The 16440-nt window shown below is 40.2% G+C and overlaps 1 protein-coding gene across 3 annotated transcripts in view; it reads right to left on the reverse strand.

Moving 5' to 3' along the window:
* The window catches only part of CNTNAP4 (contactin associated protein like 4), a 273095-nt gene that overhangs the window by 108878 nt on the left and 147777 nt on the right, over positions 1 to 16440 (reverse strand). For all 3 annotated transcript variants that reach the window (XM_021097085.1, XM_021097086.1, XM_021097087.1), the window contains one exon: positions 15814 to 15961. In XM_021097085.1, the coding sequence (XP_020952744.1) occupies positions 15814 to 15961 (148 nt within the window). The remainder of the gene's footprint in view (positions 1 to 15813; positions 15962 to 16440) is intronic.

The following is a 16440-nucleotide window of genomic DNA, read 5'->3' on the forward strand; positions in this document are numbered from 1 at the left end:
TTTCCCCCAGTGAAGGTCTAGCCTGTGATACTTTAGCCTTCTAGTTCTTTTTTGCCCCCTTCTTCTCAGTACTGTTATTACATTATAATGGTTATATTAGCCTTTCATGGCACCAAAAGCTTTGGTGCCTGGAATATTTCCATCAGCAAAATGGAAAAGTGAAAAGCATATTAGACTATAGATGCCTAAAGCAATGGTAGGCTGTTTCCTCTTGTAAATGGAAGCCACTTGCCATTTTCTCTCAATCTTACCTATTATCTTCTTACTTCACAGGTATCACATGAAGTAACTGGATGCATTCTTTCAACAAATGCTTATTTAGCCCATTCTGTTGGAGGCCCAGAGACGGATGCTGAGATAAAAAGAGGGATCATCTACAAATAACAAATGCTGGAGAGGGTGTGGAGAAAAGGGAACCCTCCCACACTGCTGGTGAGAATGTAAATTGGTACAACCACTATGGAAAACAGCATGGAGGTTCCTCAGAAAACTAAGTATAGAACTACCATATGATCCAGCAATCCCACTCCTGAGTATATATTCAGACAAAATTATAATTCAAAAAGATACACGCACTCCCTATATTCGTAGCAGCACTATTCACAGCAGCCAAGACATGGAAACAACTTAATTGTTCATTGACAGAGGAATGGATGAAGAAGTTGTGTATACACACACACACACACACACACTGGAATACTACTCAGCCATAGAAAATAATGAAATAATGAAGTTCATAGCAACATGGACATAACTAGAAATTCTCATACAGAATGAAATTGGAAAGAGAAAGATAAATATTGTATGATGTCACTTACATGTGGAATCTAAAATATAGCACAAATGGACCTATCTACAAAACAGACTCACAGACACAGAGAACAGACTTGTGTTTGCCAAGGGGAGGGGGAGGGAGAGAGCTGGACGGGGAGTTTGGGGTTAAGAGATGCAAACTATAACACTTAGAATGGATAAGCAATGAGGTCCTACTGTACAGCACAGGGAACTCCATCCAATCTCTTGGACTAGACCATGATGGAAAATTTTATAAATACAGATATATGTATAACTGAGTCACTTTGCTATACAGAAGAAATGGGCACTACATTGTAAATTAAGTATACTTTTTTATAACGATTTTTATTTTTTCCATTATAGCTAGTTTATAGTGTTCTGTCAATTTTCTACTGTACAGCAAGGTGACCCAGTCACACATACCTGTATACATTCCTTTTTTTCACATTACCATGTTCCATCATAAGTGACTAGATTCAGCTCCCAGTGCTACACAGCAGGATCTCATTGCTTATCCATTCCAAAGGCAATAGTTTGCATCTATTAACCCCAAATTCCCAGTCCATCCCGTTCCCTCCCCATCCCCCTTGGCAACCACAAGTCTTGTTCTCCATGTCCATTATTTTCTTTTCTGTGGAAAGGTTCATTTATACTCTAATTTCAAAAAAAGGGGGATCAACACCAACATGCTGCTGCCCTCGACAACTTACATTTGGTGAAGATGGACATGAGGCAAGTGACCAAACAGTAAGTTCATTACATTACAGACCTACGTACATTACAGGTGGTAGCAGGCATTCTGATCAAGTCTAAAGAAGCCTGGGGTCCCTCTGGTTAAGCAAGGTAGCTGGGGAAACTCAGTTCTCAGGTCTAGAAACCTGAGGCTAAAGCAGGTGGTAATCAATAATCTTCCTCCTCTTCTCCATCTTCAAGCTCCAAACTTGTCCCCATACATCAGAATCGCTCTTATTATGTTTAATGTCAAGAGGCCTAGACATTCTCCCTACATTTTCTCCTTCACTGTCACAAAAGGAAGCTCTGAGGATGCTGAGAAACCTCAGTGGCAGTCAGCGACTCAGCTCTCAGAAGCAGGAGCAGGGGCTCCCCTTGAACAGGGGTGGGGAGGCTGAAAACAAGAAAGTAGTGAAGTAGAGGATGCAACAAACTCACTACAACCACATCACAGGCTTCAGGTGCATGTGAAAAATACCCTCTGGGTTGGGGGGCAGGGTTGGGAAGCTAAATATAATTCAGAACATGAGTATAATATCAGTACTGGAGAACTTCAGCTTACATACAGGCAGTATGCATACAAGAATTCCCATGAAATAAAAACAAAAATTCAGGATGGTTCCTAACAGTATTGTTTTAGATAGAAAACTCACTCATAAAAGCTATTTAACAAAACACTGTGTTATGATACATACTGTTAATGACATAAAAATCTGGATCTATCTGACAAAAAATAAGAGCAAGAGAGAAAAGAGAGGGAATCTGAATTTAATATCAGCATCTAGTTCTCCAAGGGGATGCTAGTGGGAGAGAGAGGTATATAGTCTCCCTTGAAAGTGATGTTACCACTGTGAAGAGAAATTGGAAAAACTGGAAATAGGTCAAAGGAATAGCCTCATGTCCTTTCAATGACATGCTGGAGCTTTGTTAAAGAGGCCTGACTAAAAATTAGTGAATTCTAGGTGAATTCACACATGTCCAATTTCACTGTTTACTACACATTAGAGCCAGACTCTAAGTTATATATTACTTTACAGATTTTTTTCCCCAGTAAAGACACAAATAACTTTCATCTGGTAGAAAATATATCCCCCAAGGTTATGGTTTTATTGCCCTGTTGAATATTAACCATTTGTGTACCCAACTGAGTAACAGTAATACAACTTTCTTGGATTCCTATATAGACTCAGTCTCTCAAATATCCTTTGAACTAGTTTTGCTATCCTTCAGATTCCTTCTTTAATAAACCAAATGCATCTCTAAAGATATTTTTTAATTAAAGTATAGTTGATTTACAACATTGGGTCAATTTCTGCTTTACAGCAAAGTTATAATTGCATCTTTGGTACATATTTATTCTATACTTGAATGAGAGTCATGCTTTTAGTTTTTTTAAATTTTTACTTTTAACATCACTAATTGAAAAAGTGCAACTGGGCTTCACATCATTGACTGCAGGAGCAACATCTATTAAGTCTTAGCCATCGCTCGTCAAGTCTGAATTTATTTTCACTATTGCACACAGATTTTCTGATTCTTAAACTCCTGAAAGAGCACTGATAATGCAAACACATTCTCACAAAAGAAGAAGTTCACATGATTTGTAACAATATTTCTTCATGTTGAAACTAACATGGGTATATACCATTAATAAAATTAATCCAACTCAATATTTATTTGTTTAGACAGGAGCACTAAAACTAAGCACCCAAAAATATTAATAAATAAGTTAACAATCAATAACTCATTTCAATCTTTTGTCAAACACTTCTGGGAAAAGAGTCTTCTGTACACAGTTGAATTGTATAAATAGGAAAAAAAAAGGAGGTATTAGCAAATGGACTATAAAAAAAACCTGGAAATCAGAAGTTAATAAGATTTATAACAGTAAAAGAACTGCAGTTCAAAGATGTAGAAGGAGACATGTTACTTGATTGCAAGGAAAAATAATTTTTATAATTGTAAATTTGTTCATTAGTTTTTTATAATTGTAAATTTGTTCATTAGTTTTTTTTTCATTGCTTTTTTTGCATAGCCCTCTAACAGAGTATAGAACAGAAGTGGTAATAGTAGGCATCTTTGCCTCACTCCTGATCTCAGGGGAAAACTTTCGACAATTCACCATTAAGCAGGATGCTGGCTGTAAGTTCTTTGTAGATAAACTTTACCAGATTTAAGTGGTTCCTTTTGTTTCCTAGTTTGTCAAGAGTTCTGCTCATGAACTAGGTATTGAATTTTCTCAAATATTTATTCTGTATCAATTCAGATAACCACATGACTTCTTATTCTGTATTCTGTTAACACGAGTATATGATTTGATTACCAGTTTAAATTTGTATTCCTGGATGCAGACGTGCAAGATATATTATCCCAATGCATCACATAATAGGGATAATATTTGGTTCACTAATATTTTGTTTAAATTTTTTTACTTTTTACTTCTCTTTGCAAAAGAGATTGGCCTGTTACTGAGGTTATATTTTTAAAGATTGGATTATTATCAGTATTAAGAATATGGCTCTATCACACCCTGGTTCACTATGGAAAGGGCATGAAATCTAAGTTTCTAGTAAAAAAACTGCAAATTGTTCTGACATGTTTGCCTCCGCTTAGTCTAGCCCCGTTTTCAGCCACTTTTTCATAATACATATCCTAGGTTAGCCTAGTAGTTAAAACAACTAGTCAGTGTGGGTTTGACCCTTCACTCTTGGGCACATGGAGGAGTTTTCTATTATTGCTGTGACAAATGACCACACACTGGGTTCCATGAAATGACACAAAGTTGTTATCTAATAGTTATGGAATTCAGCAGTCCTAAAATCAAGGCATTGGCAGGGGCTGCTTTCTTTCTGAAGCCTCTAGAACATAATCTCTTTTCTTGCCTTTCCAGCTTCTAGGGACCACTTGCATTCGTTGGCTCATGGCCCCTCTCTTCAGGTACCATAGCATCTTCAGATCTCTGAGAGAGAGCTGGCAACATAGCATCTTCAGATCTCTCTCTCTTTCCCTTTATTTCTCACTTTCGAATTCATAGTTACATCTCCCTCTTTAACTCTGATCCTCTTACCTCTCTTTTATAAGGACCCCTGTGATTACACTGGGTCCTCCTGGATAATCCAGGATGCTCTCCCCAACTCAAAATCTTTAATTTAATCACAACTGTTAAGCATCTTTGTCATATAATCTAATATATTTACATTCACAGGGCATCATTCTATCACAGCAAATTACTCCCCCTCTCTGTCCCTGTTCCTTCCAACATGGAAATAATAATTGTATATTCATTTTTTAAGTTGAAGTACAGTTGATTTATAATATTGGGTTAATAATAGTATATTCTTATCTTTCTTTTTGGTTGCATCCATGACATGCAGACATTCCCAGACCAGGGACTGAACCTGTACCTCAGCAGAGACCCAATGCTGGATCCTTAATGTGCTGTGCAATACAGGAACTCCAATAATGGCATATTCATAAGATTGTTGTATGAATGCATAGCTATATAATTTTTGAAAGTTGCTGGCATATAATTAGAATTCAATAGATGTTAACTACTATTAATGCTATTATATTATTAGAATACTGGGCAGGGAAAGGTATAGCAAAAATTGCTTAATAAATACATCTGCTGTATTTATTTTTTAAGTGGACTCTTTAAAAAATAATGACTTTCTGAAGTGCACAAGAAGTGCTCAATTACCAATGTCATTGCCAGGTTATGCAGCAAGAATGATTTTGAGCCATCTGCGGGTTCTGTGGCTTTTTCTCTGTCTGTCAGCAAATGCCTGAGCTGACTCACCATGGCAATTGCCGGTGACCTGAATCCTCCTCAGTGAATACCTCCATCTCAGACCTTCTCATTTGCAGCAGGAACGAAGGAACGGGGAGACTTATAAAGACTGCAGGCCCTATTCTCATATCAATTCTCCTCGTGACCCCAGGAAAGAGGTATAGCCTGCTGGATTTGCATGATTCAGAAATACAATCTCCCTCAAAAGAAAAGGTTTTCTGATAGAAAATATTCAGATTTCTTTCAGGGAGTCGTGTCAGAAGTGGAGCGTCTGAAACACACGTATGCCATGCTCCTTCTGCAGCACATTTTTATGGAGACCTTTCTGTGAACACAGTGGAAGATACAGCAATGCATAAAACGAAGTACACCTTATTCTAGGAGGTTACTGTCTAGTGGGGAACACACACGTCCCGGGATGTGATCATTCATGCCGGTGCTCAGAGCTTCGCTCCTGCATCAGAGCTGGGTCTCCAGTGATTTCTCACATGTTCAGGAGGAGCTGAACCTCTCAGTTTCAAAGAAGGAGGTTAACTAAGAAAAATCCATCAGCAGAAATCCATCAGCTCTGTGAGCAGCAAACCATTTTTCTACCTCTGCCTATTTCACACGCCAACCCACTTCTCATTGTAATTTCTTCCACCTGACACAGTGTCCTTCCCTCAGCCTGGCACCCTACACCTGCTCCAGAGGTTTGAGGCCACTCCATTAGCGAGGGGTTGCCATTTGAAACAGCCATATTCCTCCCCACCCTAAAAAAAAGTGGATTACTAAGAAAAACACATCCACGAGCATAGTTTCTCAAACTGGGCTCCATGGTCCCACCATGTTAGACTCAACTAAGGAGACTCTCTGGTGGCCTCATAAACATTCAGCATCCTGGGCTCTTCCTGATATCTACTAGTTTAGAATCTCTCAAAGTCATCCCAAGAACACAGGTCCCTGAGTGATCCTGAGGGAATCAACAGCATGCGAGTTATTGGATGAGAAGAACAAGAAGCTTACCGAAATCTATCTTCTGAAAATGAACAACCTCAGCGCCTACTGAATTATACCACAGAAAACAAAATTGTTTTATTTATCTATACTGTAGGTGGTACTTGCAGAAAATTGTGGAGGTGGTAGCAACTTGTTCCTGAAAGATATTTCAGGGAGAAATGGATGCTGTGAGTTAAACCGTGAATCATCACATTATTCATTATTGATGAGGTCAGTTGACTAAGAAACTTAAAAGAGAAAAATTGGAATAGAAAATGTGTGAAGTGGGGAGGGGAATCATTAACATCATTAAAAATTAGAAAATTGACTTTATTGAAAGTTATGAAAGAAATCTTGAAAAAGAGAGTCTTCTAATTATTCTCTGGGAATGGCCTCAAAAATGTAAATAGAAAAAAAGAGTACCACCACGGGAGAAGAGCACTAGGGACCACACTCTTCTTGGCGAAATTGAATTCAGTCCTAAGCACTAATCATACTGCCTCTTTATTTGAAAATGACTACCTATAAATCATTACACAAACAGAGGTCCAATTTTGACTTCTAAGAAACATTCATCAGAATGAGTCACCGTTAAACTCTTATACAGTGAAATATTAAAGCTACAGCATGATGTATAGGCACTTGAGAGCTGCATTACACAACTGGGTTTTAAAGCGATGGAGAGGAGAGCAAGGAAGTCAACAGGAAATGGGTTGTTCTATTTTTGCACAGTAGCATCAAAGAACATAGGATGATTTAAGGAACTCTTTGGTTTAAAACAACTAAAATTAATACAATAAAAAGGAAGAAGGCACAGGATCCAGAGCTGCATAAAACCACAGGGAAAAAGGGGACTTTACTATCATAGTTTTAAAGAGACTGAATTAAGGTCGGTGATGACGTTCCAGGAGGTTATGGAAGCAAACGGAATCCCAGCCACGTAGGTATCAATCGAAATTACCCTTTTAAATAGACTTGAAACAGGTAACATCTACCACGGCGAGGACACTGGAGGGTGTTGCTGGGGGATATAAGTTAAATTTCTGTTTCTAATTTGTATTTATAACTTTTGTGATATCACAGAGATCGCTTAAGTGCTGATTCTCAACTTCCTTGCTTGGAACATGTGGAGGATAATTCCATCCTTTCATGCTACACCAAAAAAGCTGCTAGTATCCAATGAAAATATCAGAATGCCTTGACAGTTATTATTTAGGATGCTATTCTAATCACCTTAATGCTAACTTATGAAATCTCCTATGTGTTACCTCAGAGACATGTCTCCTTTCGTCACCTGCTGCTACTTGAGAATAATAGATGTGGATGTTTACCTATTTATTCATTGCTTGGTTGATATCATGGCTAATCAGATCGTTTTTTCCATACGCCCATTTAACAAATAGTTATTGAGCGTTTCCTGAGCCAAGTTCTACAGCGGGCGCCTGTGTAGCAGTGAACACTTTCTATCCTCGTGGATTTTCCAATCAGAAGGATAAGGAAGAGCTGATACAACTCATCCCACGTGAACAGATGGTTTTTACAAACTGTAAGTGGAACTTGACGGGAAAGGGCAGGGTGATAAGACCGCTTTGGGCAGAACACTCCAAATTAAGTTGTGGATTAGGGACGACATCTCTGAGGAAGTGATACTTAAAAGCTGCATCGATGACCCTAGGAGAATGTCTAGGAGTAGGAGGAAGGAGGGGAGAGGGTGAGAAGAACTGGGAGGGTGGGAGAGGCTGGGAGGAACGGATGGTGCAGCAGGAACTAAAAAAAGAAGAGATTCACAGGAAGGAAGCCGCAGTGTGGGTGAAGCACCTGGACCCTGTGAAAGCCCGCGTCCAGGGTTTGCTGGGACAGGTCTATTTTGGTTTTGTCCTTGGTCCCAGGACATAACAAATGGGCTTCAGTTATGGTCTTTATTTCTAAAGCAACACCTTTCTGGATGTTTAGGTAAAAGCCCAATATGTTTTAACAAGTGCTTCTAAATTGTCAGGACTTGAACTCCAAAGGTGGGTCCTTCCCAGAACTAGGCGGATGCTTATTGAAATCCTCAGGACTTGAGTCTCCCACCTTCTGCTTTTGCCTAGGGGGTTGTGGGCATGCACAGGTCAGGCATCAGGCAAGGATTTAAGGGGAGAGCGTATGCAGGAGTCAGGGCTCTCCCTCTCTGACACCTCTGTTTCAGTATTCCACCCACTAGCTACTCTGGCAACCTTGAACTCTGACCTCTGCCTTCTCCCCAGTCTAGGAAAATCTGGCTACTTTCTGATTGAGTATTAAATGTTCTTAGGAAAACGTCAGTTAAATGTGGGTTTCCCAGAGTTTGCTTTCCATCTTTCCAGAATCAAGTCTTCTCCACTTTCTACCTGTTTTGAGTTGAACTTCAAAACCCTGAAGTAGTTTTGTGTTTAACATATTTTGTCCTGCAGGTATAATTGCTATGGGCAGCCAGCCAGTGCAAAAAAAGTTACTCTGTTATGACCAGGACCTAAAAGCATATCTCTTTCTTTTTGGCAACTTTTGTAATTATTGCCTTGGCCCACTAACTTATTTACCATTGCAAAATGGGCATATATTGATTCTATGATTCCTTCTCTAGTTCTATAAATATAACTTCAAAGAGAAATTCCCCTCTAACCTTCTATTTGATTAATTGAAGATACAGATTACATCAGAAGGGTAAGGTAAATGCTTGATGTTTTCTGGTCATTTATTAGTTTTCAAAATACCGAGTCAATTCTGTAATAGCTCTCCTAGTGACCTAATGATCAATGAGGGTTTGGGGGTTTTTTTTGTTTTTTTTTTTTTTTTTAGTGTTATCATGAACTCATTCACTTAGATATTTTTCATATGCTTCAAAACTGCCGTTACTACCTTTATGGATGCCAAAACATGTCCATCAGTGAGAGTCTCTTCTGTTGGCTCTGAGTTCTTTTGACACAATGCCGGTGGGGGTTCAGGGTCCTTATTTTCTGGTATTCTAGTAGCTAACCTTGTTTTAATTTTAATATACATTTTCTTATCATCAAATTAAAATCTTAAGACGATAACCTTTGCAAAGAATTAGAATTTATCCTCTTTGATTTCAGGCCAACCCTGGTTTGAAACTATCTTCGTTTTAAACTCTGACCTAAAATAGGCTCCTCAGCTATGGTGTTAACTGAGAAACCATCAGACAGCAGGGACCGATCATAATGCACTCTGTCAAGATTCTAGCAGTTAACAGGTTGGAGAAGCTTAGGAAGGAGGTACTGGATTCAATCGCAAGTATTCTTTAGAGTAAATCTTACAAATTTCCAGTTTGTCATGCATCCCCCTCCTTCCCGACCCAACACATGGTGTGAGAGAGGGGCATCCTGAATAGACAGAAGACTATTACCTAGTTTTGTCTCAGTGTTTTCTCACCCACGTGAACACGTGCACTTATGCTACTTTCTTGCATTCCTATTAATATCTTTTGTAAAAGGAAAACCACTGATGTAAGTAGTTCTGACTTTGAATGCTTTTTACATTACGAGATGTACATTCTTATTTTTTGAGTTAACATGAGTTTTGCAATTACTGACTTATTTCCATTCACTAAATAGAATCCATGGTTTTCTCTTCAATGGTCTGCATTTATATAAGCAAATAAACACAGTAGTGTAACATTTCTGCACGTTTCTTCTCTTGCCAGCTTCTCACCCAGTTCTCCCTGTGCTGTAGGCCTGATCTTTAAGGCTGAATATGTAACTTGGAGGATGGGAAAAGCCCTCCTGAGTTCCCCATGAGTCTTCATTTACGTATGTGGAAGATTAGTACCAAAAAAGGGACATCCTATTTCAATACAGTATAAAGCACGCATGACATGACTGGGAACAAAACAGCCCCTTCAGGAGCAGCTGGAGATGTGCTCTGACCTTAACACAAGGTGAGAGCGAAGCTGTCAGCAACAGTGATGGCTATGCCGAGAAAAAGACAGTCAGGAAAAGAATTATCTAGAGGCTGGAGGTGTGGTGGTCGCCCTACGGATCATGCAAAGATCCTAAGACTAGAAAAGTCAGGAAACGGTGGCGCATCAAAAAAAAAAAAACAAAAAAAAAAACCCTGTAATGGTTTGCTATGGCTGGGGAGTTGGATGTTCTTACTCTGTTGAGGATGAGGAAGGAGAGATCTCGCTTTGCAAAATGAGAGTGTTTACACAAGAATCAGAGAAAAGAAACTTAGAATTTATACTCAGGGCAATTGCCTCAGCAATTCACCCACAATTAAACATTATCTCCTGTGGCTTAATTGCCACTTCCTAAGGACTCCTCAGACGCATTCACTTGTACCCAGTGATTTTCCTCTCTTGCCTTTGTTTACCATTGTTTACCCTTTGGGACACAGGGAGCAGCGTAGTATTTCTTTATCATCAAACACTGTCTTTCCTTTTTCTTTCTTCTACAAGCTATTTCCTTACACACACCTCTTGTCTAGATCTATAAAGATGTTCACAGGTGCTATGGCTAAGACATCTGAAATTTATGCTTTCCCTTTAAACCCATAAAATTTAGCTTCTGCTTTTCTCATTACTCAGGAAACAACTTCAGGTTTACCGACATAAAAGTAGAACATGCCCTTTGATATGGATTTTCCATTCACTTGATGCTCCTTCATAACAAGTTACTGCTCTAACTCATTGGGAGAGAAGATAATAAAAGTATGTGTGGTTCTCCCAACAGCTACTTTCCTAGCAATATTCACAGGACCAGCTTGCATCTATCACTTCAGCCAACACACACATAGTAGGCACAAGGTGGGGGGGGGTTGGAATAAAAACATACACTACCTGAAAACCGGTATAAAGGGTCTGCTTTCATTACGATAGAAATGCACTTCTGTTTTTCAAAGATGAGCGGTTGTTCCAACAGAGCACTTTGCACTTTCATTATCAAGAGTAAGTGTAAACGTTATTATTTAATAACAATAATGATATTTTATAGGTTTCGATTCTGAATTTTCAACCCAGAGGGTATGAAGCACCAATCTTCCAAATTTCACAGTCACTTGAACTCAATGAGTCAACAATGGAATGAGTTCTTTCTCCTGCCGCCTTCCAGAACTCGTTTGTTCTCCAGTACCCGCTCCCAGTAAATGACACCACCTTGCAGAGAGCTGTTCAGGGACCCCTCACATATGACCACTACGTTCTCTTGATTCAACAGACTCAGCATACTGTGAATCTGAATCAAGTCAGGAGAACTCTCCCTTCTCTGCTGGTCCTCTAGTTTGTAACTCCACATGTCACTTAGAGGAGTTCATGAGCTGCTGCCTCCAGTCCTGATTCCTCATTTCAACCTGAATGACCCACCCTCAAACATAAATGGATCCTCCAAGCAATCCTCATTCCTGTGCTGGACTAGAATTTATCTATTCTCCTATCTGGACCATTCTTCCAGCTTTTCACATGAAAATCTCTGCATCTTAGTTTCAAAACCTCTTGCTATGTATGGACTTCCTCATACTAACCTCACTTTATCAATCACTTTATTCCACACTAATGCTACCATATTTTGCATTGAGCTGGTGTGCTTTGTATGACACTGCACATTCTCATCTTTGTTAAGAAAAATACACATTACTTTAAATTCCTCCCTACACCCAATAGCTAGCAGAGTGTCAACAGATATTCAAAGGATGGACATGTTTGATTCAGGCAGTCATCAAAAACACTGGCTTTGAAAGCTGATGGATCTGATTTGATTGATGGATGGATTTTGTCTTTTTAGGGCCACACCTGTAGCATATGGAAGTTCCCAGGCTAGGGGTTGAATTGAAGCTACAGCCGCCAGCCTACACCACAGCCACAGCCGTGTGGCATCCGAGCCACGTCTGCAACCTACACCACAGCTCACGGCAACACTGGATTCTTAGCCCACTGAGAGGCCAGGGATCAATCCCACTTCCTCATGGATACTAGTTGGGTTCTTAACCCTCTGAGCTACAACAGGAATTCCGATAAATCTGAATTCAAATCCTACATCTAACACAGGCTTTGTAATCCCAGAAAAAGGTCTTAATTTCTCTAAGTCCACTTTCCCCCATGTCATAAGACTTGAGGCACCCTGGTAGAGCCCACTCGTGTGTGAGCAGCTCAGGCAAGGCCCATCTAAAAGCCATATGAGCTTGGTGCAGGCAATGGGAACACCTAGGCTGGCCGGCTGGATGAAATCCTTCTGGACTTTCAAGCTCACATGAGGCCCGTTCATTGCCCGCATGGACAGGTGTCCAGAGACTGTGGTCCAGCAGTGACCCTGCTCATATTCCACCCCCTCCCTGCACCACACACACAGTTTTCATTTTCGTAAGGTTTGTGGCAGAACAGCCTTCTCTACCGGGAGAAAATTCAGTCTGATCTTGGATCTGGACTCTTCAGAAAAGTTGGGGACAAAACCTTGAGCAGGAGTCTTGGATTAACAGGCAGCTTTTCCTTCTGAGGGCAGTGGGTCCCAGCTCTTTCTGCGCCAGGCAGCCCTGAGCGGACCGCAGGCCTCACTTAGCAGGCCATTCAAGTCACCTCCTCAACTGCTACATAAAACGGTAATACCCGACCTGCTTCACTGTGCTGCTGGAACTATGAAGAATAGTAACCAACTCACACTCCCTGTTTAATAAATGATGATTAAACAGGACCGCACTTTAATAAATTAATATTCTGCAAAGCTAATGTTATGCATAGGCAGGGAAAAAAATTTTTTTGGTCTTTTTAGGGCCTCACCCACAGCCTATGGAGGTACCCAGGCTAGGCGTTGAATGGGAACTGCAGCTGCCTGCCTACACCACAGCTCAAAGCAACCCTGGATCCTTAACCCACTGAGTAAAGCCAGGGATCGAACCTGCATCCTCATGGATACCAGTCAGATTTGTTCCCACTGAGCCATGATGGGAACTCCCATTGGTGGAGAATAAGAAGGTTGACCACAGTGTAACTGAGGAGTTCAAGTCAATTTAATCAGAAACATTCCTATAAGGCACTCAGCCTCAAGCCATTTCAAGGTTACTTTAGGTCATCTGTGACAGTACTTTTCCATTACGTTTATGACTCTTTCTCTTTTATGCAAAATTATCCAACAGCCATTTTGCATGGAATCCTGCCATATCATTTGACCATGTGTGTTTGTGTTTGAATCAGAAATGTTGGCTCCCAGTATTGCTCCTTCAACCTTGGGTCCCTGCAAAAACAAGGCTGACTACATGTATGGACAGTGTGCTTACTCCAAGAGACAGCAAACGAAGTCACAGCCAAAAGAATGTTCCATGGGGCTGCAGATCAATAGAAGGAGGGGATGGCAGGAGTCTGAGTTCTCACCCAACACGTGGCAGCAGAGACCTGAAAGGAACCTGCACCCCAGCAGTCATTTTCATAGGGACAGGGTGGCAGGTGCTTTAGTTTTGACAAAACAGAGTCAATAGCCTTGTTAAACCTATGCTGAATTTACATACTAGACTGAATGTGTATCAAGTGTGTGATGCTGGGAAAACTGCTTAATATTTCCGTGACTCTATCAGATGTGTGATTTTTAGGATTAAATTAGAATGTCTATAAAAACTGTTATCTGACACAAAGTACTCAATAACGGTTCACTATTATTATACCGTGATACATGAATATTTTGCAAGGTGGATGTGCTACATCGGTAGGGAACATAACTATAAATATGAGTCATTTTGGAGTCTGTTTTGCTGATTGTCCTTTGTGTGGCATGGGCTTGGCTAAAAACTCTACAACCCAAAGACAACTAAGACGGACTGTCCAGATTCTGGGTCCCAGAATTGCAATCTGGGGCAGGATATTTTTTTTTTTTCAGGATGATTTTATTCAAGTGGGATCATTGTAAAGGGAGGAGCTGATACACAGCAGGAGTGGCCAAGCGGAATTAAGGAAACCAAGAAAGCCAGCTGGAAGTCAGGCAGATGAGGAGAAGAAAGTGCCCAGGGCTCATCTCTGACTCAACAGCTGGAGGAGGCATGAGCATGAGCTGGGGTTCTGGAGTCTGGCAGGCTTGGCTACACACCCAGCTCCATCGCTTCCTATCTGGGCAGCTGGAGCCAGTCCCACGATCTCACAGTTGAATCTCTACGCGCGTCGGCTTCCCCATTTGCAAAGCAGGGGGATGAAATAGTTACCTAATAACGTTAATCTGGACTTTGTCTGGAATTACAAACTACCTGCTTAATATGGTATCAGGCGGAAGATAAGCACTCAAGAGAAACTGGTTATTTCTAGAATTACAGAGATTAATCTCATTGACATCAGGGCTAATGCTATTATGATGATGACTATTGCTCGTAACAAATACCATTACGACGATTCTGTCACGGGGTTTCTGCCTTCCCCCTTGGTGACGTGCCTCGTCTTTTACGTAAATAGAGTAAACACAAAAAAGGGATGAAACAGGTGTGAAAAAGCTGCAGCGGCTAAAAATAAGTAAGTAAATAAAGGTTCACGAGAGGAATAAGGATGTAGTGAAAGTGAACAGTTCTGGGTTCTTTTCCGGATTCTTCCGTGGACTAAGTTGTGAGACACTGGGCAAATAAATGACGGACTCTCTCCAAACCTCAGACGCTCGTCTGATAATTGTAGATCCTATTAACTAACTCATTGTTCTAGAATAAAAGAGCATCTGACAGGATGGTGTGGCTTGAGGTGGGCTATCAATAACGCTTAGGTCCCCATCCCACAGAAAGACATAATAAAATGCTTCATTAAGAGGAGACTAAGTGAAATCTGTGGTTTCTAGCTTTTTTTATGGGAGAGTATTTCGAACACATTTTATATTTTGGCAGAGGTCTTTACCTTTTCTATGAATTTATGCTCAGGGCCTAGCCTATTTGTAAGTGAATTTCATGGCATATTATTTTTAGCCTGGAGAGAAAAACATTCTTTGGTCTCCTAACAGATGATTGGTTATACTAAATGGACCACTGTCTCCCTTACTAAATTTAGGATGCTCAAATTAAACATCATCGAACACAGTCTACAGGGAGAAGGCTCTAATATCAAAAAGTTAAGATCTAGTGAATAATATCAGATCTGGATAAAAGGATTCACATAGGTTTGCAAACATGTATCTACAGCTATCTATCTCCATATCAATTTTTCTGTCTATAAAACCCTTCCATTTCTGATTTAACATATAAAAAGCTGAGTATAAAAAGCTATTAACACTAACGTAAGTCAATATTAACATGTGTGGGCACAAATAAAGCTTCCCACAAAAACAGCTCCAGTTTTTACATCTCTGTACCTAGCTCTAAAGTTGATTTCAGTGCACAGCTTGGCTTTTAAAACATCTCCTTTGGAGTTCCCTTGTGGCATAGCAGGTTAAGGATCTAGTGTTGTCATGTGCAGCAGCTTGGGTCACAGCTGTGGCACAGGTTCTATCCCTGGTCTGGGAACTTCCACATGCCACGGGCACGGCCAAAAAGCAATCAAAATAAACAAACCTCTCTTTTGATATCCATTTCACTGTGTTGGATAAACAAACACTTACTATATGCACATCCAAACACCTCGATTCGCATTCCAATTCTGCCCTTGGGGTTCCACTCTAAAGGAATGAAGCGTAGAAATCTGGCTTTGATGGAAGGCTGGAGTCTACAGTAGACAACGCTGTCTGCATTTGCATTTCCTGCAAATCCCTAGAAGGAGAGACAAAGATATCTCAGCCAGTATCTGGAGAATATTCATTTCACTCTGTCCCCTATTATGTCAATGAGCAATGTCTGATTTGCTTTTTTACTATAAAATGGTGACTTTCTTTTAAGAAAGTCATATTATGAACAGTTATGCTGTAACGTCTATCTGCAGAAGCTACTAGTGTCTATATAGTAGTTTAAGTTCCACCATCTACATTAAGCCAGCTTTCAGCTATGAAACCCTCTGTAAAGTTTGTTTCTATAAAGCGCAGGTGAAACATAAAAGCTATCAATTTCGTGAACCATGAGAAATACTGAGGAAACCAATATTCAATATTCGTATTCAAAACCCAGGATGTGATTCAGTGGAGAAGCTGCTCACATGGTTGATGAGTGACTAAGTTTAAGATGTGTTTCTATTGCTTCACTTTCTCAGGAGCATAAACAAAAGTATCACCAGACATTCAAGTCAGAGCTACACT

The sequence above is a fragment of the Sus scrofa genome, chromosome 6 (assembly GCF_000003025.6).
Source record: "Sus scrofa isolate TJ Tabasco breed Duroc chromosome 6, Sscrofa11.1, whole genome shotgun sequence".
NCBI lineage: Eukaryota > Metazoa > Chordata > Mammalia > Artiodactyla > Suidae > Sus > Sus scrofa.